The sequence below is a fragment of the Sinocyclocheilus grahami genome, unplaced genomic scaffold, assembly GCF_001515645.1.
Source record: "Sinocyclocheilus grahami isolate Dianchi unplaced genomic scaffold, SAMN03320097.WGS_v1.1 scaffold273.1, whole genome shotgun sequence".
NCBI classification, from domain to species: domain Eukaryota; kingdom Metazoa; phylum Chordata; class Actinopteri; order Cypriniformes; family Cyprinidae; genus Sinocyclocheilus; species Sinocyclocheilus grahami.
In genome coordinates, this window is record NW_015505452.1 from 554,438 (window position 1) to 582,179 (window position 27,742).

The 27,742-nt window shown below is 39.1% G+C and overlaps 2 protein-coding genes across 2 annotated transcripts in view; both read left to right on the top strand.

Annotated features, from left to right (window-relative positions):
* Positions 1 to 10,291, top strand: part of usp33 (ubiquitin specific peptidase 33) — a 30,871-nt gene extending 20,580 nt beyond the window's left edge. The window contains exons 13-24 of the mRNA XM_016291572.1: positions 2,282 to 2,454; positions 3,523 to 3,593; positions 3,804 to 3,837; positions 3,922 to 3,967; positions 4,555 to 4,735; positions 5,076 to 5,202; positions 6,135 to 6,304; positions 6,751 to 6,832; positions 6,920 to 7,028; positions 8,199 to 8,301; positions 8,493 to 8,561; positions 10,254 to 10,291. Coding sequence (XP_016147058.1) covers positions 2,282 to 2,454; positions 3,523 to 3,593; positions 3,804 to 3,837; positions 3,922 to 3,967; positions 4,555 to 4,735; positions 5,076 to 5,202; positions 6,135 to 6,304; positions 6,751 to 6,832; positions 6,920 to 7,028; positions 8,199 to 8,301; positions 8,493 to 8,561; positions 10,254 to 10,291 — 1,203 coding nt within the window. The remainder of the gene's footprint in view (positions 1 to 2,281; positions 2,455 to 3,522; positions 3,594 to 3,803; positions 3,838 to 3,921; positions 3,968 to 4,554; positions 4,736 to 5,075; positions 5,203 to 6,134; positions 6,305 to 6,750; positions 6,833 to 6,919; positions 7,029 to 8,198; positions 8,302 to 8,492; positions 8,562 to 10,253) is intronic.
* A 279-nt stretch (positions 10,292 to 10,570) lies between these two features.
* The window catches only part of LOC107599843 (ZZ-type zinc finger-containing protein 3-like), a 32,126-nt gene continuing 14,954 nt past the window's right edge, over positions 10,571 to 27,742 (top strand). Inside the window, exons 1-5 of the mRNA XM_016291544.1 lie at positions 10,571 to 10,815; positions 17,320 to 18,802; positions 23,840 to 23,978; positions 24,087 to 24,234; positions 25,540 to 25,667. Coding sequence (XP_016147030.1) covers positions 17,385 to 18,802; positions 23,840 to 23,978; positions 24,087 to 24,234; positions 25,540 to 25,667 — 1,833 coding nt within the window. The 5' untranslated portion in view covers positions 10,571 to 10,815; positions 17,320 to 17,384. The remainder of the gene's footprint in view (positions 10,816 to 17,319; positions 18,803 to 23,839; positions 23,979 to 24,086; positions 24,235 to 25,539; positions 25,668 to 27,742) is intronic.

Genomic DNA, 27,742 nt, shown 5'->3' on the forward strand with positions numbered 1-27,742 from the left:
CAGCTATCCAGTGCGTTGTGATTGGCCGAATACCTCAAGCGTGTGACGGAAATGTTCCGCCCCTCACATACTGTGATGATGCCCTGTCCGGCCGGAGCGATGATTCAAAAACATTAAAACCCATTATAAACGAGGCATTTGTTGCATTCAGTGGGGACATAATTACTGATTATAATGACTTATACTGTCTTTTTACACGTTGCATAAACATAAAACCATGTCTGCATTTGTGATCGCAGAAACGACAAACAACAAGCGCTACTCTACGCTGCTCAAAACTTGCGTTTGAATCATCAGTGGCAAATTCTTTAAATATAAAAAACGTACTTACAGGCTGAGTCAGAAGTGCCAGACTGTCCTTTCAAAGTTGGAACTGCCCCACTTTATAGAAACAGCCTTTGTGTGTAGACGGCATTGTAGTCTACTCTCCCGGGTTCAGGAAACAGTCCTCCATAAAATGCGCTGCACACATCTGAATAATTTGGGTTGAACTGTTCTGGAACAGTGTTGAAAATACAACTTAACCACTGATTTCTAGTTGTGTCCTCTTTTGGAAGACCAAACAAAGTAATTTCGCTTTTCGTCCTGACATTTTATCCTACCCGTCAGATTTTCCTACCAGGGCTTACTGCGCATGCGCACATCAATATTGCGTCCTTTTTTCTCATGCTGAACAACAATATTTAATGTATCTGCATTACTGTAAGGGTATGTTTAAGGTTGGGGTAGGTGTAGACTTTAATAAAACACAATCTAATAGGTAGAAAAAATGATTTATTGTTGGTTTCCTGTAGCTGTATCCCTTCTAGCCACAACCGCGAATATAACACATAATTACTGTATTTGCATTACTGTAAGGGTAGGTTTAGGATTGTGGTAAGTGTAGAAATTAATAAACCATAATTTGACAGGTAGCATTTATTGTTGTCGAATTGTACTACCTACTGTTTTAATGGGAGGTAGCAAAATCTGACAGAGTAGCACAAATCGACAGAACAACGGCGGGCTAGAGTGAGGAACGGCCGGCGGGCTTGCGGCAACCACATGTGACGCCCCCGGGCTGGACTCCACTTCATCCACGGTGAAAGCCAATCTGGCGATCCACAGCGCGAAGTTGATGTATTTCCTCAGCGACCAGCACGGATCAGCTCTAAGCATGACGAAGCGGATATCGTCCTCTTTTGGAAGGCCAAACAAAGTAGTTTCGTTTTCACAACAAACACACAGCGCCTACACGACATGGCGGCGGCTGCTAAAACAATACTACAGCGAGAATAAAAGTTACGCCGCTTTTCTTTGCGTGAACATTTGGGCGGCATTATGCAAATCTTCCCACACTGTGACGTAGACATGTGGGGGCGTGTTTAAACGAGGCATTTTAGGAGGGCGTGGACCAGTCTTAACTTTTATAAAGAATATCTCTTTGGGTTTAAGACTTAAGTCTTTGCAACTTTAGGGATCTTATTTATTCACGAACAGCTTGTAACACTCCAAAGAGAAAGGACAATTTGAAATTGCATCATATGACCCCTTTAAAATGATTTCTGAAGGATCATGTGACACTGAAAACTGGACACTGAATGCTGAAGATTCATTACAGGATTAAATAATGCTTTAAAATGTATAAAAATAGAAAGCAGTTTTTAAATTGTACAAATATTTCACAATATTACTGTTTTTACTGTGTTTTAGATCAAATGGGTAAATGCAGCCTTGGTGAGCATAAGAGACTTTTTAAAAAACCTTTAAAAACACTTACAGAGTTGAACACAAGTGTATCTCATTTATTTTATATAATGTTTAATGATCATGTGCAAAATGATTTGATAATCATGTGAAAAAACAATCACAATTTTAGTATTCACTTCATTGTCATTGTCCACTTATGTAGTTCATTCACGAACATAAGTCATTTTGTTATAAATATCAACATTGTTTGCATATGAAAAATTGGTTACACTTTATTTTAAGGTGTCCTAATTATACATTTAAATACTGAGTAATACATGTACTCACTATATGATTAGGGTTTGGCTTATGGTTGCTTGCATGTAATTATGCATAATAAATTGTTATTATAATAGTAAGTATATGTAACGTGTGACAAGGACACCTTAAAATAAAGTGTTACCGAAAAATTATCAGCTATAATAGAAGAAAATGGACATTTGAGCTATTTTGCAGTTGTTTTAATGGCTTTGTTATTGTTTCTGACAGTAGCTGCAGTTACAGATTAGCATTTTAAATGATGCTCCTCTGTTACTTGTCCTTCCTTTCTCAGGTTTCGGTGACTTTGGAGAACTTCCAGGACATCTCTCTGCCCATCCCAGGGAAAGAGGACCTTGCCAAGCTGCACTCTTCCTCCCACCAGACGGCTCTAGTCAAGGCTGGTTCGTGTGGAGAAGCCTACGCCCCTCAAGGCTGGGTTGCTTTCGTCATGGAATATATCAAGAGGTGTTATGCTGACATTTCTTTTTTGTGAGACTGTACCCTTGTGAAAAAGTACACTGAAGCATACTTTTAAAAAGAGTTCTTATTATGGAAATAAGTGTGAGCTGCGAGTAAATGAAAATGTGTTATAGTTTACATTAAGATTAAATGCAGTTAGTTGAATTTAAGAATGTGTTTTTGACCCACTTCAGTAGGATTTAAGTACTTCTTTCGATGTAATTTCATAATTTATTCTATTACACTTGAAATACGGTTAATCTATATTGAATGTATTGATAAGCATCTATGGTCAACTAAACCATATTTAAATCAATTCTATTTGAACTTATATTCAAGTATTTTTAATATTTAAAATATTATATACATTATATTAACTTTCATTATAATGTTACAAATAAATTATAAGCAAATACTTTACATGTGCTTAGGTATGTTAGTATGTATTGCTTTAAAGCATGACAAGGTTAATAAAATGTATTTAAGTAAAACGTTTAATTTATAGTAATTTGGGTTACTTTATTTTGTTACAGTGTAGTAATATTATTGAGTAATATTAATTAACTACATATACTTACTATATGTTTAGGGTTTGGCTTAGGGTTACTTGCATGTAATTATGCATAATTAATTGTTATTATTATAGTAAGTACAAGTAATATGTGTAACAAGGACACCTTAAAATAAAGTGTTACCGTAATTTGACATGACTAAAAAGTGCATTATGAAAGTGTACTTAAGTCTGTTAAGAACCAGTCATAAAAAATTGTACTCTTAAGTACTCTAAAAAATTGTACTCTTATTATTAATTAATTAATATTATATTACTGCAGTTACAGTTATTTTTAATGTATACTTTTAGGATTTGAAGTGCACTACAAATGCACATTCAATACAATTAGGTGCATAAGGGTATATTAAGTGCTGCCCTGAGTCATTATGTCCATAAAATATAATTAAGTCAATTGCAAGTATTTAAGCATGTATATAACATTGTATCCCAAGAAAACCGACTTAACATGTTTCTTTTGAATGATTGACCCTCACTGTTTATTTCTGCTCATTGATTTTTAGTTGGTTCTGGGGGCCTGTGGTCACGCTGCAGGACTGTCTGGCTGCCTTTTTTGCAAGGGATGAACTAAAAGGTTTGACTTTTTTGTTTCTTCCCCTCTCTCAAAGCTGAAATTTTGCTTTAAACCCAAATTAATCAATAGGACCTATTGAACAGGTGATTGTGCTCTTTAGAGTCTCAGATCTAGAAAAAGAAGATGAATATGGATATCTTCATGGCATATGGTGTTAATATTTACCATATCAGTGGTGTAATTCTTACTGGTTGTTGTTGTTTTTTTCAGGAGACAACATGTACAGCTGTGAAAAATGCAAGAAGTGAGTATGAACTTGTTGGAGAACTTATTGAAGATGATGAATGCAGAAATTAAAGTGTTAATGTTGATTCTTTGGTTGTTTCAGGTTACGGAATGGGGTCAAATTCTGCAAAGTTCAGAGTTTGCCAGAGGTAGGTACACAGATGACCTATTGTGGTTATTATACAGGGTTAGGCACCACATTATTATTTGTTTGTCAGTGTTTGAAAAGACATCAGATTTACATAGGAAGTACACAAAATAATAAAAACACCACAAATAAAGTCCGCAATGTCTTGGCCTTGTACCAAGTCTGTCTGAAAGGAACACAAAACCTGGGCCTTTGAGCAATAATAGTAATATAATGGGTAATAAAGTCTGGTGAGTCATCTGTTTCCTACATCCAGTGGATTTATGTTTGGAGAGAGACTAAGAATGCCTTCAAAATATAATATCGGCTGCCATCTGGTAAATATGCTCAGGGACCTGTAATGGCAAGAGCAGCCATCTTATGGGAGTCGTTAGATCTGCTGATTCTTCAGTACGTCTGTAGAATGGCCAAAGTATTTTACTGGGCCACCATGATAAAAAACCTCAACTGGTAGTACCACTCAGTCATGCTGTACAAATTGCCCAAGTAGTTATATTTTGATATGAACAGACATGGCAGGTTTTTCTTGTTGGAAATTGTCAGCAAAATGTGATTTTCTGCTTTGTTGAAATTCTGTCTCCCCAACAGATTCTGTGCATTCATCTCAAGCGCTTCAGACATGAACTTATGTTCTCCACCAAAATCGGCACTCACGTGTCCTTCCCTTTGGAAGGCCTCGAAATGCAGCCCTTCCTGGCCAAGGACTGCTCCGCCCAGACCACCACCTATGACCTGCTGTCAGTCATCTGTCACCACGGCACTGCCAGCAGTAAGTCTTTTAGGCCAGGGAGATGGTCATAAATGTTTTCTTCTTATAAATTCATGTATCATTTACAGCAGTTACACTAAGTAATATAAATTAGTATTGCTTATATATTTTTTGAAAAAAAATTCTAATTTTAGAAATAAATGTAATAAATTACTGTGATTTATTTTACATTACTATAAGAGATGTGTAAGTGGTTTCAGGTAGTGAAAGTTGTTTTATATTAATTCAATAATAGGGGAGTGGGAACAGGAAATGATCAATTCTGATTCGAACACACATTGCATACATGAGCACCACAGCTCAGTGTGTGAGATATTTTTAATGCGATTTTTGCTTTAAGGTGGCCACTATATTGCCTATTGTCGGAACGAGCTGAACCAGCTGTGGTACGAGTTTGATGACCAGAGCGTTACTGAGGTGTCTGAGTCCTGTGTTCAAAACGCTGAGGCATATGTGCTCTTTTACAAGTAAGACCATTTATGAACCAAGATTTATTTATTGCTCCTAACCCTAATTCTACTAACATCCCTCATATAACCTTTCAAACATAATCTATAAAATTATATTATAACATGAATATATATATTATATAATAAATAACAGTACATTTTGGTAATATCTCAATTGCGTTTGTATGTATATATGCATGTGTGTATCCTCTTTAAAAAAAAAATGTTTTGTCCTAACCCTCTTATATTCAAAATGTTTTGGACTTGATTTTCTTTTCTTTGAAATTAAATTATAAATAAATAGATACAATTTTGAATTAAAATAAGTAAATTAATGATTAATAAAATAAATTCATCTAACAGTACAGTACTATACGGAATAGAAAAGGAATGTAATAATGTAACTTGATAGAAACTAAATATTTTGTTGTATTTATAATTTTATAGTATAATTGGGTCTTTACGCTAGAAACTACACAGATGGCTTCTGAATTTTAGGATGGGGTCCCTCGCGTGATGATCTTCAAATTTGGGGAAGCGTGGCATCTAAAAGATTAAAAATCCCTGGCCTATGCAACCCGTTAAAATGGAATGAAATAAGGCCTTGCAAAGTGGCTAATGGCTAAATAATCCTAATTTTAAATTGTATTGTTTTTTTTGTTATTTTTGCATTATTTATTAAATAGAGTTTTAAATCTATTAAATAATATGACTTCTCATAATTATGTTTGCCTATTGATTCTTTTTCTAGTCTTTCCTGGTATAGTCATGAACAAACAATGATTTAAGATGCAGCTGTTTTTTAGGTAGAAGAGCTCAAGGTTATGTTGAGCAGGACAAACAGCCTTGAGTCTGACTGTAAATCTCAGTGCTGTGGTGAAACGTTTGTGTTGACAGTTGTTTGAATGGTGCTGATGTCACGTGTGTGTGTGTGTGTGTGTGTGTAACAGGAAGAATAACGATGAGACTAAGAAGGAGAGGCGGAAGGTGACCAGTCTGCTCAACATGATGGAGCCAAGCCTCCTGCAGTTCTACATCTCCCGCCAGTGGCTGAACAAGTTCAAAACCTTCGCTGAGCCAGGACCCATCTCCAACCATGACTTCCTGTGTGCCCACGGAGGTGAGGACCACTCTTATGAAGATCTAGGATCAAGTATTTTATACACCACGGATATGACTCCACACCAGATATAATTGCAGATTCTACCAGCGTTACAAAAGTCAAGTGCTGCCACATCCTTTTCACTGATTATGTTTGTTTTTACTCTCTTCCTCTCCTTTTCACTTAAAAAGTGCAGTATGAGGTCAGCGAATAAATGCGAATCTCTTCAGAAAGCATTTTCGTCCCCTTGATCTGATTTGTTTGAATTGAGTCAAATGAATTTGAAGGAAAAGATCTGACAGAGGAACAAAGATATAAGAAGTTCCCTATGAATTATTTATAAATCTTCTTGCTTGCTGTTTCATGTTGACTTTCAGGGGACAGATGCCCATTTCTTTGTCGTAAGACTAGGAAAACGAATTATCTGTTGGTTAAAACCTCTTGTTTTTCTTCTTCTCCAACAGGAATTCCACCAAATAAAGCCTCGTCTGTTGACGATCTTGTTATGATGCTTCCCCAAAATGTATGGGACCATCTGTATAGCAGGTAAAAATTGTTAACTGCTCTTTTCATAACTTCCAGTGGAAGTTCAGTTTCTTATGAAATGCTAATTGGTGGCTCGTTGTCTAATAGGTATGGAGGCGGCCCCGCTGTCAATCACTTGTATGTCTGCCACACCTGCCAGAATGAGATCGAGAAGCTGGAGAAACGTCGCAAGAATGAGCTGGACATGTTTGTTCGGGTAGGAGCCGCAGTGGCATCCTAGATTAGGAGGACATGTAGAGTTTTGTCATAAGACTAGGAAAACGAATTATCTGTTGGTTAAAACCTCTTGTTTTTCTTCTCCAACAGGAATTCCACCAAATAAAGCCTCGTCTGTTGACGATCTTGTTATGATGCTTCCCCAAAATGTATGGGACCATCTGTATAGCAGGTAAAAATTGTTAACTGCTCTTTTCATAACTTCCAGTGGAAGTTCAGTTTCTTATGAAATGCTAATTGGTGGCTCGTTGTCTAATAGGTATGGAGGCGGCCCCGCTGTCAATCACTTGTATGTCTGCCACACCTGCCAGAATGAGATCGAGAAGCTGGAGAAACGTCGCAAGAATGAGCTGGACATGTTTGTTCGGGTAGGAGCCGCAGTGGCATCCTAGATTAGGAGGACATGTAGAGTGAAAAATGTCTGTTCTTTTTGGGTTGGTCTAACGCCTGCACTGTTATCTGGCCTCTTAATGCGTGCACAGACCTCACACCCCCCACCACCAACACCCTCTCAGACTGAGAACAGAAGTGTGACCCCTGCCCCTCCCCCCAAAATTGTGCTCATTATTAATGCATGAGAACAAAAGTGCTTGATTTCACCCAGAGATGCTTTGCTTAGTTTAAGTTAAGGCCAAATGACTGATAATATAGACTTTCATGTAGTTATGTGCCTATATTAAAATTCTCGCTGATAACCAGACATTTAGGGCTGCAAGTAATGATTAATGTCGCCGTTGATTAATTTGCGCAGAGCAGAACCAGAAATGTTTCTAGTAAACCCACCACTCGCACTACTTGTACTATAAAATGACTACATTTACATTGTGTTAGACAGTATAAAAGACTCAAGATGCAAGTGCAACAATGAAAGGTCTCTGACTAGTGCATGTTCACGTAGAACAATTATAGAAAAGCAGTGCAGTACAATGCGTTCTGTGTTCTCTGTGCCTTATAGGAAGCAGTAACTTATGTAAGGCATAGACAGCAATGCAGCTCACTAGGATTTGGAACAGAGCTTCTGTCTCGGTTTATGGTGTTATTGTTTGGCGGCAGTGAGTAGGATGATATTTGATAAAGAAACACTCAGGAAATGGTATCTGTCTCTTCATGTTTTTTTTCTCTTTCCCCATCTTTTCTGTCCTTCATGTAGCTCAATAAGGCGTTTCAGGAGGAGGAGTCTCCTGTGGTGATATACTGTATCAGCATGCAGTGGTTCCGGGAATGGGAAGGATTTGTCAAAGGCAAGGACATTGGTAAGTCATTTCTCATCCCTGCTGCTGATACTTCTGAAGTATCTGAAAGTTTGAAATTGAATATTAGCATTATGTTTTGCAGTTATTGATGACTAAGGAGTTCTTGAAGAATTTCATTATAGATTTTGTATGCTTTTCTCTTTTGTTTGGGGTATTTGGTGTGTTTCTGATGATGGTCTTGTATCTTTCAGACCCACCAGGACCAATTGATAACTCCAAGATTGCTGTAAATAAAAATGGACACATCACATTAAAACCAGGTAATGTTTAGGATCAGGATTTATTTAATTTTTTTTTACATTTGTCATTTCTTTTAAATTCACCGTAAAATACGCTAAACTGAATTATCCAATTCTGTCATCATGTCGTACTAAACCTCTATGGTTTTCTTTCTTCTATGAAACATACAATAGTGTTTAATGTTGTTTGAACCTGAAAGTTCCTCAAAATATTGTTAAAGTTGAATAACATTAGGTTAAGTAATTTTTAAGTGAACTGTCCTTTTAGTAAAGTAAATCAGGTCAATATTAGCTTTACGTTTCAAATATAGCTGCACAGTAATGGTTAAAATGATTGATTATTTTGCTCAAAAATTATAATTGTGATTATTAATCACAGTTGTTTTATTTGAGAAACTTCTTTTTAGATTTAATCAGATTCATTGCACTTTCACATAAACACAAATCTTGAGTTTATGCTTTAACACACTCTGTAACAAAACCTTGAAAAGCTTCTCAAAAACTAAAACCATACAATTCCTTTTATTGATTAAAATAATTCCAAATTCTGTAAAAAGGATATTTCACCTAAAAATGAAAATTGTCATCATTTACTCACCCTCAAGTTGTTCCAAACCACGATCAAGGCTCAGAAACGTAGCAAGGACATTGTTAAAATGTGACATCAGCGGTTCGACCGTAAGTTTTCGAAGCAACGAGAATACTTTTTGTGCGCAAAGAAAACAAAAATAACGACTTTATTCAACAATTCGTCTCCTCCGCGTCACCCTGTAGCGCCATTTTGGAGAGGATCCACTGAATGTAAACAACGTATGCTGTTCTGTGTCAGCCGCACCACGCGGATACATTGTTTACACTTTGATCTGAACATAAACAACGTATCCGCGTGGTGATGCTGACACTGAACAGCATACGTTGTTTACGTTCAGATCAAAGCACGCGCATACGTCGTGATACTTTCCAAAATGGCACGAGGGTGACGCGGAGGAGACAAATTTTTATCGTTATTTTGGTTTTATTTGCGCAAAAAAATTATTCTCGTAGCTTCGAAAAATTACGGTTGAACCACTGATGTCACATGGATTGTTTTAACGATGTCCTTACTAAGTTTCTGGACCTTGATCGTGGTAATTACATTGCTGTCTATGGGAGGGTCAGAGAGCTCTCGGAATGCATAAAAAATATCTTAATTTGTGTTCCGAAGATGAACGAAGGTCTTACAGGTTTGGATCGACATGAGGATAAGTAATGAATGACAGAATTTTCATTTTTGGGTGACTTCCATAGTATTTTTTTCCATATTATGGAAGTCAATGGGTATACATTCTTCAAAATCCAAGTTCTGATTGGGGTTTTAAGCTCTTGATATCTAAATGCTTGTGGAGACAAACAAAAAAAACACACTTTGACTTCCAGTGTTTTTTTTCCCCCCCCATACTATGGAAGTCAATGGCTACACACTCTTTAAAATCCAAGTGTGATTGGGATTTTAAGTGCTTGTGGAGACAAGGAAATAACAAAGAATTAACCAGCGTGCCAATATCGCAGTTGATTATGCTTAATTAATCGATAGAAGCAGAAATCGTGATCACGATTAAAATCAGATTAATTATTTAGCCCTGCAATTCAGTAGTGCACCTGCTTGTTTCAAGTACCTATCATTAACACATTTGCTCAAAAAACATGCGTTTTGCTTCTATTCTGCTTTAACAGGTGCCGATTCAGGTCAGATATCTGAAGAGACCGCATAAAAAGTAACTAAGTAACGCAATTAGTTACTTTTTTTAGGGAGTAACGCAATGCATTACTTTTAAAAGTAACTTTCCCCAACACTGGTCCCTAGACCCTAGCTTGAAAACCCCTTTGTAGAAAACACAGTAACAGTGAGGAGACTGTCTTACAATTCGAGCCATTCTTTTGATTGTGAACTTAATTAACTGACCTCAGCCTGACATAACATTAAAGTAGTTTACTGAGCCCTAAATAGCACTGGTGCAATCTAGCCACTATTTCCACTTGTAGACAGATAATAGTGCATTCTTCAGTACAATATGCTACTCATCATCAGGCTGAACTGCTCTGTCAGCTCAGTGCTGACAGCAGAGCTCGTGAGAGCCGGTCATTATGAAAGCAGCGAGCGTGTGGGCCGCGGCTGCTGTCCTGTACGGTATCGCAGTGAGCGGGATTGTGGGATTCACATTCACAGCAGCACCGAGAGAGGGGAAAAAAAACATGGCGGCTGCCGAATGTGCAGCAAACGATTTGCGGAAGTGAGGTAAGTGTAATTCTGTAGCTTCATAACCCCTTTTACATTCAATTATCCGCCACTCACGTCCAATTCCCCGACTTTATCTCGAAGTTAAAGCAGACTCCGCTTCAGGAACCGAGTGGATTTGACGGGCAAAGTTGTTGCGGCTGTTCAGTTGTGTATGTTCACGCTGCCCCCGCTGTTCCACGCTAGCCTGTTAGCTTCCACATTTCGGCCCGTTTTAATCTTCAAAAGTCATGTACTCACTTAACGTTACTCTGCTGTTTGCGTTTATTTGACACCGGGAAACAGCATTTTATCCGTTCGTTAACAAGTGTTACGAATGAGCGTTAAATAGGGTGCGCCAAATTCGTTAGCATTAGCATGCTAAAGTGAGTCTGTATCGTCTTTATTAGCGCTCTTAGCCAAAATGCTAATTAGTGGCTGAAAAAAAGAAACCTAATTGTTTTGTTTCTCGTTGTTGCGTGCACACTGAATATGTTATTTGTTGCGCGAAACAAGTGGAATTGCGCATCCTGTGAATGCAGTAGTGAGCTAATAAAACCCTGCGGACACATTTGTTTTGTTCCGTTAAACTGTTAGTTGTGTCTTAAAAGCATGTGTTAATAAAAGATTTTAGGAGGTGCGTGAAGCAAACGTGTTGCGTTAGAGGCTAATTCAAAAGTCGAGCTCCGCTCGGAAGTCACCGGAGCTGGAGAAACTTGCAGCGGGGTGTTTGGGAGGCAAGCCGGGGCTGCACATCATGCCGAGCCGCGCGGATGCGGTGTTGCCGGAGAGGCCCGTTAAATGCAGTTGAAGGAGAAAATGTTTCTTCTCACGCCTGTTCTAGAGAAACGACGGTGAGTTAATCATCTGCAGTAGTGCTTAAAGCACTCTTTGTTCGTGTGTCAGGTTTATTAGCGCAAACCCGTTTCTGAGGAAAACACCACATTCTGAGAAGGTTTAGCATTTTTCAATCACGGAGCCAAACCGGGTTCTCTGAAACCACTGCGACGAGCAATTTAGAAAACGTGCTGAGCCGCACTGAGGGCGAGTGCTTCCCTCCGCGAGTCCGCGTTGTCACTTGGGCTGGGCTGGAGTGTTTTGTGATGATAGTTCATTGGCGAGCACGTGTCAATTTAAAGTTCTTATCCACTATTATTCAGGAAGTTTAAACTTCTTAACGCGTGCTGCAGAGTGACAACTTAATATTTCACGTCTCTACAAAAACAGCCCGAGTGAGTTTGAGGGCAGTCGGCGGTTATCTCGCCATTCTGGGATGAGCTTCTATTAGCACCATAGACTGTGGTTAGCACCTGCCAGCGGCTGAGGTAGTAGAGTCTGTTCTTGTTTAGACAAAATTGTGTCGATTATAATATGTCCATTGTTTATTGGATGAAAATAGCCAAATACAGTCATTTTTAATAAAACATTTGAATCAGTTTCTTCCAAAATTCCACATCCCGTCCAACGTTGTTCTCAAAACGATATGCAATTTGAAGGCACAGTAGGCTGTGTGCTAACATTATGTGCAAAAAGGGAAAACTTGAAACTGAAATGTAAAAGTTAAAATCACTAAATTACAAATAAAGAAACACAAAAGCAGAGACTTTAACTTGTGCAAGGTAGGAGGAACGCACATTCCCTTATGTTTACATTTATACTCCATTACAGAGTAGACTGTCTCTGCTCTCAAAAATGAATAGTTACTTGTGTTAAATGTATTCGTAGTGTAATGTCATTTTATCATTATTCTTAATATTTAACGACAAATAGTTTAGAAAAATGTCAATTGTATATGCTAACAATGCAACAGTAAAATGTAAGTGCTGAGGAAAATGTCTCAAATGCATTAAACAACACACATGTGCCGGAGCGCCTGACAGGGCAAGCTACTTTAAACGAAATGCTTTTATTGAAGCGTTTAATATGACACATTCTGACTTTAGGTTGTGCACTTTTCCCGCAACTGGTCACTCTATGTTCTTTGTTTTTTTTTCCCCCAGATGCTTTTTGTCCATATAAATGTTATTCGGTGCTGTGAAGTGACTTGATTGGCAATTGATATCTGTGCATAGTGCAAACTGATTAATAAACATCCCTAAAAACTGCATATTTGAATTATTTGTCAATTGAATTGCAGTGTGTTTCCGAATAAAGTTTATCGTACAGTTCCTCCTGGTTGAGGCATCATACATCAGTATATAATGTCTATACATATAGCTAATGTCCATCTGAAGACTTAAAATTATATTAAAGCAATAGTTGCTTCACAAATAAAAAATCTTGTCATTATTTAGACTAGAAATTTAAGTTGTCATTCACTAAAGTCGACCTTAGCTTAAATCTTATTTACCTTCATATTCACATTAAAAAATGGTGCATTTATTTGCTGTTCTAGCATTAGGGGTTGAACGACTTCTGAATATTTTATTTTTTTTTAAAGTCGACTTTTATGTGATGAAAGTCGACTAGTCGCTGATGACGTCATTAATGAACAAATAAGTCTGGAGCTGTGACAAACACCTTGTGCACAGCTATGGCATATGACACAGCACTGCCCACATGGCTATTGCTCCTGTAACAGCTCATTTTTAACAGTTCTTTTGTCTTTGGGTCGTTATATTTCTCACAGATTTCTGCTCGTTCTAAATCAGATACAGATAAAGTAGCACAGTAAAGATTACATTCATATGAATGCATTGAGAGCGATTGCGTGTGTGAATTAATTCTACCTGGCAGCGTCTCTCTACTAGTAGTGAAGCTTCACTCACTCATATTTGAGTTCCCAGATAACCTCATTATGCACAGATGACTCATGTCAGAAGGGTTGTAGCGTATGTGATGACATTAGTGGTGACTCTTCCATTAACAAGAGTTTTTCCCTCTCAATTTATGATCATGATGAATATAAATAGTCTTTCAAAAAAATCAGATCAGTAAATTGCAATAAATGAGAGGACAGGGAAAAGAAGACAAAGGTTTCCTTTATATTTTAAGTAGATCTATCAGCCTGCATGTCTTTGTTCCAGTTCAAACCACAGGTCTGGATTTGCTGAATGGAAAAACCGGTCTTTTATAGTCTTTTTAGAAAGATGAAAATATAGTCTAGTAGTTAAACTGACATGGGTAGTAATGGAAAATTATGTTTTCTAATTCTAACCATTTTGGTGCTTTTAGTATTCAGGCCTGACACCACCCCGTCTGTCTGTTTTCCGTCTCGTTTTTTATATGCATGGCCAAATCACATTAGACGCTCACCAGGAGGCTTCAGTGGAGTGTGAATAAGGGATGCGTGTAAGACCTCAGGTGCTTCTCATTTCTCAAGCAAAACTAATGTCAGTGGTGCGAAATCATATTCAGAGCCTCTCATCATTCAGATCACACTAATGGTACATGGCAGTGATGGTGCAGACTGAAGAATGTGGTGTGGTCTTTAGTGTCCTTTTTAATGTGAATGATCTAGAGCTATGGTTTCATAAAAACAGTTTTTCCCCCTTCAAGGACAGGCTGTTTGGAAGTGTTCTGGCTGTAATAAAACCTAAAATTATCTCTCTTTTTTTTTCTTACTGCATATGTCCTAGATGTATCCTCTTGCACGGCCTTGGCAGAAATGGAGGCAATTGAGAAATTTGATATGGTGTAATCTAATTTGTCACACTTCAAGCTTCTGTTTGACTTTAGTACCATAGTAATTATTGAGTAATGCAGACGACAGTACCAGCCCAGTGCTCCCTTCAGTCTCCTGTGAAGCCCCTCCAGATGAAATGTGGTGTGTTTTTGCTGCTGCCTTGCAGATTTTGCGCATTTCACTGTTCTCATAGCAATATATCATATTCTGTAAGCACTGGTCTTTGGACTGACTGCTTCATTTGTCATACCCCGGGTCCAAAATTAGCTTTTTGCAACGCATGCCGATGGCTGGTGAGTTGAGAAAATGTACCGTTAAATGTTATTTCGAGTTTTGTATTGTTCTCTTTCTTTCTTTCTTTTTTTCTTTCTTTATTTCTATTAATAATGGGATGTTTTAAAACATTTAAAGGAATACTTCACCCAAACCCATAAGAGCTTTGTTCATCTTTGAAACACAAATGAAGATAGTTTTAATGAAACCTGAGAAATGTCTGTCCCTCAAATGAAAGTCCATTTCACAGAAATTTGATGTGTTGAAAAGACATTGTGAAAATAATCCATATGAACTGAGTGGTTTAATCGAAGTCATTATTGCTACGTATGAAGGAACCAATTTAATTTAGGTGTTTATTCACATGTAAACATTGATCAGTGCACATACATAAAGAACATCAAATATGGTAAACAGAAGCTTAAAGGGTTAGTTCACCCAAAAATGAAAATTAGCTTGTGTTCTACTCACCCTCGAGGCATCATAGGTGTATCGAGACTAGCATATCTCAGAGGCGCTCGCGCTGCGCATTCGCCTTCCGCCAGAACACCTTTCGCGTAAGACGGACACCGGAAGTGAGAGAAAAGTGTTTATTACGTTTGAAATATGGATATTTTTCTTACAAAAACACATGCATTCACTACAGGAGGCCTTAATTCACCCCCCGGAGCCGTGTGAGGCATAAATATTAAAAAAATATGTATTTATTTATTTTACTTGTAAAAGAATATTTGTGACAAACATTGCAGGTCATTGCATCACAGATGGCAGCATTCAAAATAAACTAATCATGTCTATCCATGAAATGGCTTTCACAAAAATGTGAAGACTTCTCGTATATTTTTTTTGGTGGTTTGGAATTTGGAGTTTGAGAAAAGAAAAAAAAAAACACGAACTTTTGATTGGAAATTTTCCTCTGAGGAAAACATTTCTGTTTTTCTTAGTTGACCATTTGATTTGAATCAGATGTAACAGTAAGGATCCGGGTATACACATAATTTTTTGCATTCTGCTCCATCTTGCACAGTTGAGTGGTCAAACCTTTCAAAGTGTACTCTGTAGACCATGAGTGTGTTATATGGCCGTGTTTGGCGCTTGGACCTCTTTTCTAAGTGTTAAAAATCACAAGTCTGCATGGACATGCATGTGCTGAAATCACTGAACGGTTCTGATTACAAACATCGGAACATGGATGTATACTTTGACTTGAAGACACACAATATACTTTGTCTTTACATCAGTAACATTTAGATTGTTATAATTCAGTTTACATCATGCAAATTTGCAGTCCCTAGAGTTACCAGCCAACTTGCATTTTTGGTGCTTAATAATTGTTAATTTTGGACTCTGCTCACAGGGTTCTGTGGAGCACTGACTGCTTCATTAGAGACACCCATGGTCAGTCTTTCAAGACTGAAGGTTTGTGTTGTATTGGCCGTTGTTGAAAAGCACTTTATAGCTCCGATAAAAAGCAGCTTAAATACAGACCATCCCCCGTCACATCTGCAGCTCAGTGCACCAGGGAAAGCCTAGTGAGCACATGTGTGATAAGTAGATTGATAGCTTGTGGGAAACTCTCAGATAACCTCTGAATATTCAACGTATTTATAGAATATTAGATAACAGTAGATCATAGCTTGCCCGTAGGTTGTTATTCCTCCAGTGGTGTATGTTTGACTCTGTTTTACCAAACCCAAAGACCGTGAGAGCAAGAGAGAAGACCTTGTGATAAGGATGTTCCTCTGAAATTGTGCACATTAAAGATCTATTGTGAGAATCTTGTTAGTGATGTTTGCTCATGCATCATCACTATTACTATTGCATATACCCCTAAGTAATAAATTAGAGATCATAATTGTGCAGCTTTCTAAGGAGGGTTGTTCTGTGAGGTTTTTCAAGTGAGCAAAAAATCTTTGGCTGGCTCTTGAACCAGTAAATAATTATATAGCAGCGCCTTGGCATTGTGGTTGCAGTTTTTGCACAGGCAGACATCACTCATGTTTTCTCCAGAAGTCTAGTTGATATTTTTCGCTAGCATAAAAAGCTATAAATAAAGACGTCCCTCTCCTTTTCCCGTGGAACTTCTGCTTAGAAACATTCCAGATATTCCATGAATGCACTCTCATTCTTGACACACAAGTTATTATCTTCCTGCTCCGTCTCAATTCTCTGTGAAGGAACATCCAGCAAACAGATTAACTCACATCTTTAAACTTCAGCTAAAATGTTTCTTTTACCTAATTTTTCCATTGTTGGCTCTTTGGTCCATCATGTGTTTATCTTTTTTGATAAATCATCTTCATGTGTTTTTTTTAAATATGACACCGAGATGAAGTTATCTAGCTGGCTAACAAATACAAGCTTTTACCGAAATAGCAAGAATGATTTGTGATTGTCCCAGAAGCTTTGGATAGAATGAGTTGAAAATTATAAACGGATAACTGTATGTTACCATGTCCAGCAACAATGTGTTTATGGATTTATAGCTGTCTGATTTATAGCGGTTTTTCTAGCTTTTTTTTCTTATTGTTAATTTCTTTTTTAATTATAAGCTGTAGGAATAGTCTCAAACCCATTTAACTTTGAATCTGAATGATATGTAATTATTCTCTCGTCATGTCCCTCAGGTGCCCACATTCTGCTGCTGAGGAGAGAGCACCACGATGAGGAGACAGTAGGCACCCACCATAGTATGGCCGCATCCCGCTCGTCGCGCGTCACAAGATCATCAGTGGGGATAAATGGATTGGATGAGAACTTTTGTGGTCGAACCCTCAGGAACCGCAGCATCGCCCAGCCGGAAGAGAGCTCTCCGTCTCCTGTGCCCAGAGCCCGCTCGCCCAAGAAGAAGCAGGACTGTCAGCAGCACCAGCAGACCGGAGCACAGGTCGGAAAGGTAGCCGAGAGCAAGGCGGAGGGTGAGCCCTTGCCATCCTACGGAAAGCGAGGCTTGCCGAGCTCCGAGAAGGACGAGTCGGACAAATCAGACAACTGCGAGCGTCCTAGGGCCGAGGGTGGACCGGAAGCCTCCCCCGCCCTGAAGAGGGCCAAACGTTGCCCTCGCTCAGGTGAATCGCAGGGGGTTGAGGAGGAAGCTTCTCTCAAACCGGAGAGCCCTGATCCCGCTGCACTGAAGGAAAATGACGAGGGCGCCAAAACGAACGTGTCCTCGGACCCTCCGCTCAGCCTTGACAAAGAGGCAGAGCAGAAAGAGGACGGCCCGGCGGAGGAGATCGCCCCTCTGCCGCAGGCCCGCGAGAACGTCAAGGCCACCAATGGCCTCACTGAACTCCATAAGGAGAATTCAGAAGTTGCAGCCTTACCCCCAGAGCCCTGTGCCTCCCTTGCCACGCTTAACAACAGTCCTTCACTGTTAAACGGCAGCCAGGCTGCACCCTCATCCCCCGACCCTATCGTGCCTTGTAGATCCCCTCATCCCAAGCAAGCCAATGATTCCGACAGCCCTCAGATTGACTGTGAGAGAAACTGCACGCCCAAGGAAGCTGCCAAGGCCGTGCTGTCCCGGAAACCCGAGATGGAGGTAGAGGTGGACGTCGTAGGGGACGCCGGCCAGACTCACGACGAGCTTGCAAGAGAGGAGAGCACCAACGGCGGCTTTCAGGCTGAGCCGCAGGACCCTTCTGACAACTGCTTGAATATCTCAGGAGAAATGGTGGTGCTGACTGCCTCCCAGCAGCCTGCGGAGCCCCCCTCCTTCACAGAGCCTCAAGAACACCGATACACCCTGAGGACTTCACCGCGCCGCGCTGCCTTTGGTAGTGGGCTCAAAGCCAGCTCTCCCAAACCCAGTTCCCCGCACATAGACAATGGTTCGTTGAAGGAGGAGTACACGCCGGTTCCTCTTCCCTCTGAGGACACCAGCCATAAAGACCTTCCCTACCATGCACTGGGGCTTTCTAGCGAGGCAGACAATGAACTCTCAGAGAAAGCAGGGGTCAGTGGAGAGGTCGGAGTGTTGGATAGTAGAGTGTCGAGATCCACCAAAGAGCTGCTGGCCGCTCAGGCTGAGGAAGATGAGGAGGAAGAAGAGGAAGATCCGGATGTCTACTATTTTGAGTCTGATCACTTGGCTCTCAAACATAACAAAGAGTATGTTCAGGTTTAAGCTATCCTGTCTGAAGTCATCAGTTCTGGTAAACCAATATGTGCTTTGTCCTTTAACCCTTTTTTGTTTATTAATGGACCCTTTTGTATTCATTAATTCGAGTTTGCTATGGCGACCACCATTGTAACTATTCCTCATATTGAGGGTTAATAATTTGAACAAACCCCAAACCCAAAGTATGACATTTTTAAAGGCATTGAACTACATCAGGAGGTGCCCAATTCCTAGAGATCTACATACCTGCACTGCTCCAACACATCTGTCTGTAATTATCAAGTGCTACTGAAGAGATTAACTAGCTGGTTCAGTTGTGTTTGATCAGGGTTGGAACTTTGCAGAATGGTAGATCTCCAGGAACAGTATTGGGTACCCCTGAATGGACCACATCCAAAAAACAGAATATCATACATCTTTAGCTGGTGGGATTTTTTTGTACTTTTGCCAGTAGCAAACTTCCTAGAATGCCCTAGTAGCAACCGCATTACTTGTTCTTAGCAGGGGCAAGTACCACTAGTACTTTTCAGGTCTTACTATTTCAGTTTCCATTTCAGTTTCAGGAGGTCTCTAGCTTCATAAATCAAATTTCCTATTATTATATTATAGAGGTTCGCTTTAAAAGTAGTCGCACACCAGTGTTAATTTTGACAGGCATTTTTGATTTAGTCTTAGTCTTTATCTTGAGACTAAAATGCTTAATAGTCTTAGTCACATTTTAGTCATTTGAGTCTTTCATAGTTTTAGTCGACGAAAAATCATTGCATTTTTGTCAACTTTTAGTCATTATTTTAGTCAAACTGCACCAACATTTATTTTGGTAGCTATTTTATATGTAGTTTTCAAACAAAAATAGTCATTAATTCTTCTCTCTTTAGACCAAATCAATTAAGCTTATGAGAAATTTGAATCAAGGATTGAATTTGGAAAAACTTGACAATTTTCATTTTTGGGTGAACTATCCCTTTAACAGTAGTGAAAAGGGAGCAACTTATAAAAATGATAGTTGTTCATATATAATATAGATAATATATATAATTTATACATTTTGAAAAAGAAGCACAATAAGACAAATACGAAAGAGATACAAATTAAACTCATTTTTCAGATACAGTAGATTTACTTAACATTTGTACATTTATTTAACATCTTTTGTTGGTTAACATTAATGACAAGGATAGGTACTTAATTAGGAATGCTGTCCCTTTAAGACGGAAGGCATGCATGTAATACTGACACACGTTCAGTTTTCACCCACCTGATTCACTTAATCCGTAACCGACTATATTTACGTGAGATACTCTACACGATAGACATTTGGACTGCTCCGTGTGTATTTGAGCCCTGAGAACTGATCGCGCGCTGTATATGAGAACTGAAGAAGTGGAGCGTGGTCAAGAGAGAGCACTTCTATCAGCGCGAATCCAATGACAGGGATGCACATTTTGAAGGACAAGAGAGTAACCTATAGGATGTATTTTGAATGTCCGGTAGTCCTCAAATAACATTATAGTCCCGTCTCGTCTTGTTAATGAAGACACGGCATAAATTTCGTCAGTTTTTATCATCGGATATTAGTTTTAGCACATCAACGTCTCATCTTAGTCACAGAAAAAATGTTTGTTAACGAATGTTTTTCGTCCTTGTCTTCGTTGACGAAATTAACACCGTCGCAAACAGCATTGCTTTAACTTATGTGGTTGTCAAAACCCAGCAGTTCAGGTTAGCCTGCTCTTGTTTTTAGTCTTTTTAGTTTTCAAAGTGTTTGTGCCTTGTAATTTGAATAGGATGGCCCAGATAAACATCTTGGTGTTTTCCTGCTTAACTCTGCATACTTGTTTTCTGAAGCATAATAATCAACTGTGCTAGCAGAAAATGAGCAACAGCTGCTGTAATCTCCAGGACGGTGGTAGGTTATAAGCGATGGAAGGCCTGCTGCTGGTGGACAGGTTGTCCTGGGTCATGCTCATTCAGCGTGTGCCCATCTCACAGTGTGAGTGCAGGGATCAGGAGCAGCCAACTGGAATGGCTTGTCGGTCAATAGAAATGAAAAGAGATTGCAGTCACGTCAGATTATGAGGCCTATCTGAATTATTTATATTTTGTTGTTATATTAAATCGTTCTCATTTCTTATCTGGGACAGTTGTTCTCCTGCATTTTAATTTGGATTTATTGTGTGCTTGACATACATTTAAATTATTGGTATATTAATGCAGATGACTTTTTCTTGAAGAAGCAAATGATGAATTCTTGTCTGTGCAAAACTGGTCACCACAATGCCAAGGGGTTTTAGTTGCTAGGGTCTTGCTAGTTCTTTAAAGCATTGCTGGTTGCTTCATAAGATGTTGTTCTTGATGATCATTTAGATGAGTAGTATTCTACAACAAACCTCAGATTTGGGGTTAGAGGCTTGTTGATATCCCTAAACAGAAGTATGAAAATAGTGATAGTGATGAAAGCCTTAACAAGGAAGGCACCACACAATAAACATGCTCACATTGGCTACTTAACTTGAAAAGATGTATGGGTGTAGTATTTAGTACAGGTTAATTGGCCCAAAGCCCATATCACTATATGTTTATTTAGTTCTTGTCTGTTATTACAAAGATCTGGTCTGCTTTTCTGATTGTTGACCCATAGGTGGCAGTGCATTGCCAGCCATATGTCAGTTTTGGGCTCATTGCCATCTTTGGCTGCTTTCCCCAGCCTGCAGTGCTACATGCCTATCTTCTTTGTGCATCTAAATCGAAAGGCTGTTAACAGCTCCTCTGTGGTCTAAGTTATTAAATGGCTAGGAAATTGAAGAAAAACTAGTCCGTTGCCCTCAAGTAAGACGAATCAAATGGAGCAAGTCCTCTAAATGAATTCTTGTTGAGATTGGATGCTTGCTGTCATTAATTGGTTTTCATTCATGCCATGTTTGGCTAGATTGATTATACAAGGTCTGTTGAGCTTCTGAACAAGATTGCTTCTAAGCAGTAGGCCGAATCTCCCGCTTAGAAGAGCATCTTTGTCTAATTTGCCCTTTTTTCCTATCTGCCTCTTTTTTTTCGTGTTCCTATTTGTGGATCCTATTTTCCTGAGGGTGTGCAGGGAAAAGGTCAAAGCTCTGTAGCGCTCAGCCAATGACATATCTTCGCAAGTAACTAAATGAATCTAGAAATGCTTTTTTCAAATGTGAGCTTCTAAATCCCATGTAATATATTAGAGGCATAAAATCTAGTTTTTTTTATTCTTTTTTTGTTGAGTTTGTTTGAGTTGAGAATTGAGTTAATGGAATTGTTACGTAACATGAAGCTAAAAGAGAAAAATTGTGATTTTGGTTACACTTTATTTTAGTGCACTTGTTATAGTCTAATTGTACAATTAAAGGGATAGTTCACCCAAAAATTTAAATTCTGTCATTAATTACTCATCCTCATGTCGTTCCAAACCCGTAAGACCTTCGTTCATCTTCGGAACACAAATTAAGATATTTTTGATGGAATCTGAGAGCTCTCTGACCCTCCCATAGACAGCAATGATGTTACCACGATCAAGGCACAGAAACGTAGCAAGGACATCGGTAAAACAGTCCATGTGACATCAGGGGTTCAACTGTAATTTTACGAAGCTACAAGAATACTTTTTGTGCGCAAAGAAAACAATAATAACATCATTTATTCAGCTATTCTTCTCCCCGAGTTACCGTCTTCTGCCATTTTGGAGAGTACTCAACGTAATCAACGTAATGAGCATTATTTATGTTCAGCATCTGCGCTCTGTCTACTGACCGTGAACAAAGCTGATTAGACAGTGTGCGCATGCTGAACGGAAAAAATGTTCATTACGTTGATTACGTTCTGGGGTACTTTTTGCTGAAATTGCTGAATAAATTATTATTGTTTTCTTTACGCACAAAAAGTATTCTCGTAGCTTCGTAAAATTACATTTGAACCCCAAATGTCACATGGACTACTTTACCGATGTCATTGCTACGTTTCTGTTCGTTGATCGTGGTAACATCATTGCTGTCTATGGGAGGGTCAGAGAGCTCTCAGATTCCATCAAAAATATTTTTATTTATGTTCTGAAGATGAACGAAGGTCTTACGCCCCATTCACACGGGGCTTCGGCGTCAACGCCTCTCGTTTACTTAGACTGGAGTGACGTCAAGCGTTGCCGAAATGAATTTTGGGTCCGTCGTATCGCGTTGGGTCCGTTGCTCGCGGCAGAAGTTAAAAACTTTTCAACTATTCAAGCGTCAACGCAGGTGTCAGCCAATCAGATCATCTTATGCAAATACCCTGGTGCAGACGCTAGCCAATCGCGTTCATGCAGCACCAGAAAACTAATGTGATTGGATGTTGTCACTATGACGGTCGCGTCAGCACCAAGCTTCAGAAACGCTGTTGACGCCGACGCCCCATGTGAATGTAGCGTTACGGGTTTGGAACGACATGAGGGTGAGTAATTAATGACAGAATTTTCATTTTTTGGTGAACTAACCCTTTAAGTACTGGATAATAATGAACAACTACTTACTGTAGGGTTAAGAGTTAAGATTAGGGTTGTTGCATGTAATTATGCAGAATTTTCTGTTATTACACGTGTAACAAAGGGACTAACATAGTGTGTCCATGATTTTTATATCTAGCAATTGCAATATATCATAAAACTAGCATTTTAACTTTGATCTCTTTAGGCTGAATATCACTATTTTAACTTTAAAAACCTTTCCCTAAAAGTATTAAACAATTAAAAATTAGTCCAACTATCTCTGGGTACAAGAAGGAAACCCAATTCCTGCATGAAGCTGTCAGTCAACACCCGCCCACCCTTTGGCCAAGAGGAAATATTTCTGTTTATAGAATATATTTCTATGGGAACGTTTACAGGGACTTTCTTTAGTAAAGTGTGTGGTTGTGCTGCACTAAATTTAAATAATGAGTAACTGCTGAACGTTTGATGGTTAAATGCATAGCATCAGCTGTTATTAATGTACAAAGCATCTCTGCCCTTCCCTCTCCTCTGTCCTCTACATTAGTTATCAGAGGTTGCTCCAGACCATCAGTGTACTGGAGGCCCAGCGAACCCAAGCCATCCTGGACCTGGAGACACTGGCACGGCATCAGAAGGAAGCCCTGTCTGACCCCATCGCCTTTGTGGACCAGCTACAGAAACGGGTACAGAAGCTTTCTCTGGGACTTCCATTGGTTTTGTCTGAAATACCTGTTACTTAATCCTGCATTCTGGCTTATAAGCATGTTTTTGATCATCTGCTTTCATCACAGGTAGAGATGGGTCTGCCTCGGCCCCAGAGAGTAGTCCAGCTCCCGGACATTGCATGGGACCAATACACCTCAGGCCGTGGCGACTTTGAAAGGGAGTTCTGTGACAAGAAGCGCAAAACACGACAGTTGCAGTTAATATTTGACAAAGGTGTGTACCTTTTTATGTGTGTGTATTTTTGCATATTGCCCTCAGGTCCAATTGACTAGGATATGGACCCCAAAATACCTTAAAGGGGTTATATGATGCGATTTCAATTTTCCTTTCTCTTTGGAGTGTTACAAGCTCTTGGTGCATAAAGAAGATCTGTAAAGTTGCAAAGACTTAAGTCTCAAATCCAAAGAGATATTTTTTTATAAAAGTTAAGAGTCAACCACGCCTACCTAAAACGGCTCGTTCTAACACACCCCCACATGTACTTCACGATGTGGGAAGATTTCATAACACCGCCCAAATGTTCACGCAAAGAAAGAAGGCGTATTTTTTATTCTCGCTGTAGTATTTTTGTTGCCGCCGATGCCATGTCGTGAAGGCGCTGTGTGTTTCGTTGTGAAAGCGAAACTACTTTGTTTGTCCTTCCAAAAGAGGACGATATCCGCTTCGTCATTACTAGAGCTGATCCGTGCTGGTCGCTGAGGAAATACATCCACTTCACGCTGTGGCTCGCCGGATACAAAATAATTGTTGTAGTTAATAAATTATAATTTATAGTCATATTGACAATCACAAATGTTTGGCTAAATTGTGCAGCCCTACAAACAAGTAAAAAAAAAAGAAAGAATAGGGCATGAAGTCAAAAATGTCAGGGTGATGCAAAAATATTTGAACAGGAATCTATAATTTATAATTGCATTAATATTAGAAAAAAAAATGTTTCCCTTAAATAAAATTTCTGTGTTGTGGTCAAGTGTGAACATGCAGAAGATTGTAAAATAGGAAGTTATATCTTGCTGACCCTTATGATTGTGTCAAGGTCAATAAATAATCATATAATTTGATGTTTAAGTTGTAGATCATGTGGTGCAAGTTAGCATATTTATGAATTCATTTTTAATTAGATTTTGTTTTATTTAACCATATGATATCGACATGAATACAAGAATACATTGCTCCACTGCTCAGAGAAAGTTTTTTTATGTTTTTAAAAGAAGTCTCTTGCATTCACCAAGGCTGCTTTTATTTGATAAAAAAAATATATGGTGGTAAAAAAAACAAAAAACAACATGAATATGAATATGAGTACATTTCTAAGAACTTGGCAATAGATATTTAAAAGATTTGTCCTTTTCTTTATCATATACACTCCTTCAGAATTAATTTAATACCATAAATGCTTATTATTTATTATTTTAATTACTTTAAAGATTTAGTGGACCCTTTTGGGTATGTCTATTCAATGGCAAATGGATGGACAGGGAGTATGCCCAAATTAAACTGCTTATTGTCTTTCTGTAGTGGGGTTGCCTGCTCGACCAAAAAGTCCTGTGGATTCCAAGAAGGAGGGTGACTCCTCATCCGTTTACTCCTCCTCCCTGCCGTCAAGTGACGGTCCAGAACACAGCATGTCCAGTAGCAGAACTCAGGTAAACTCAGATTAAGTCTTTGTACTTCTCATCATTTGTATTCTGTCACGATTTACAGCCATCTTGACTATGAACCTGCATGTTGTGTTTTAAGGAAAACATGGGGTTACAGATCCTCCTTTATGCTTTGCTCATTTTTTTCCCCCATGACCTACAATTTCACCATGTTTCATCACACACCACTGCATCCAATACATAATAAGATCAAGACCTAACATTTAACTTGACGTTTTTTCTTGTTATATATATGCTTGAGCCCTAGGACATGAACTCGAATGTGCTCTGCATGCACAACATTTTCCCTGAGAGCACAAGATCTCCATCCATATTCATTCTGCTGTAACATTTCAACAAAAATGCACTGTAAGCATGCTGATCACAAATAACAGTGTGTCTCCTGGAACGTTTTATGGAAGTGCCGAGTTCAGACAAACTAGCTTTCTTCCTGCAGTTTCACACCAGTCAGTTCAGCCCTTCTCTCTTGTTCAGTATGTTCATGCATGCAGCACATGTAGTGAAAAGATGGTATCTATGGAAACCAGTGGGAGAAACCTTGTCGTCCTTTCGATATAGAGTGTGTTAAATCGATGAATAAAGAAATAAAGCATTTATATTGGTCTCTCGGTAGATCAGGAAATCTGAGCAGATCCACTATCTCATAATTAATGGTAAAAAGTAAGGTTAGTTCATTATTGCCCACCCTCATTTTCAGATGTGTTGGTTCTAGAAGTGTTTGTTAAAGCGTTATAAGCCATGAATCAAACTAACCAGGTAAGAGGTGAATTAAAACATTACAAACATTTATTTGAAGCAAAAAAAAAAAAGTACTTGAAAATCGGACAAAAAGACAAAGGTACAAGACTGTGTACTTAAAATATAAAACTGAAATATATCATTAATAGTTTTACATACATACATTTTAAGTGTATTGCAAAGTGTGCATACAGTGGGTACGGAAAGTATTCAGACCCCCTTAAATTTTTCACTCTTTGTCATTTTGCAGCCATTTGCTAAAATCATTTAAGTTAATTTTTTCCCCTCATTAATGTACACACAGCACCCCATATTGACAAAAACACAGAATTGTTGACATTTTTGCAGATTTATTAAAAAAGAAAAACTGAAATATCACATGGTCCTAAGTATTCAGACCCTTTGCTCAGTATTTAGTAGAAGCACCCTTTTGATCTAATACAGCCATGAGTCTTTTTGGGAAAGATGCAACAAGTTTTTCACACCTGGATTTGGGGATCCTCTGCCATTCCTCCTTGCAGATCCTCTCCAGTTCTGTCAGGTTGAATGGTAAACGTTGGTGGACAGCCATTTTTAGGTCTCTCCAGAGATGCTCAATTGGGTTTAAGTCAGGGCTCTGGCTGGGCCATTCAAGAACAGTCACAGAGTTGTTGTGAAGCCACTCCTTCGTCATTTTAGCTGTGTGCTTAGGGTCATTGTCTTGTTGGAAGATAAACCTTCGGCCCAGTCTGAGGTCCTGAACACTCTGGAGAAGGTTTTCGTCCAGGAAATCCCTGTACTTGGCCGCATTCATCTTTCCCTCAATTCCAACCAGTCGTCCTGTCCCTGCAGCTAAAAAACACCCCCACAGCATGATGCTGCCACCACCATGCTTCAATGTTGGGACTGTATTGGACAGGTGATGAGCAGTGCCTGGTTTTCTCCACACATACCACTTAGAATTAAGGCCAAAAAGTTCTATCTTGGTCTCATCAGACCAGAGAATCTTATTTCTCACCATCTTGGAGTCCTCCATGCGGGCTTTCATGTGTCTTGCACCGAGGAGAGGCTTCCGTCGGGCCACTCTGCCATAAAGCCCCAACTGGTGGAGGGCTGCAGGGATGGTTGACTTCTACAACTTTCTCCCATCTCCCGACTGCATCTCTGGAGCTCAGCCACAGTGATCTTTGGGTTCTTCTTTACCTCTCTCACCAAGGCTCTTCTCCCCCGATAGCTCAGTTTGGCCGGACGGCCAGCTCTAGGAAGGGTTCTGGTCATCCCAAACGTCTTCCATTTAAGGAACGGAGGCCACTGTGCTCTTACGAACCTTAAGTGCAGCAGAA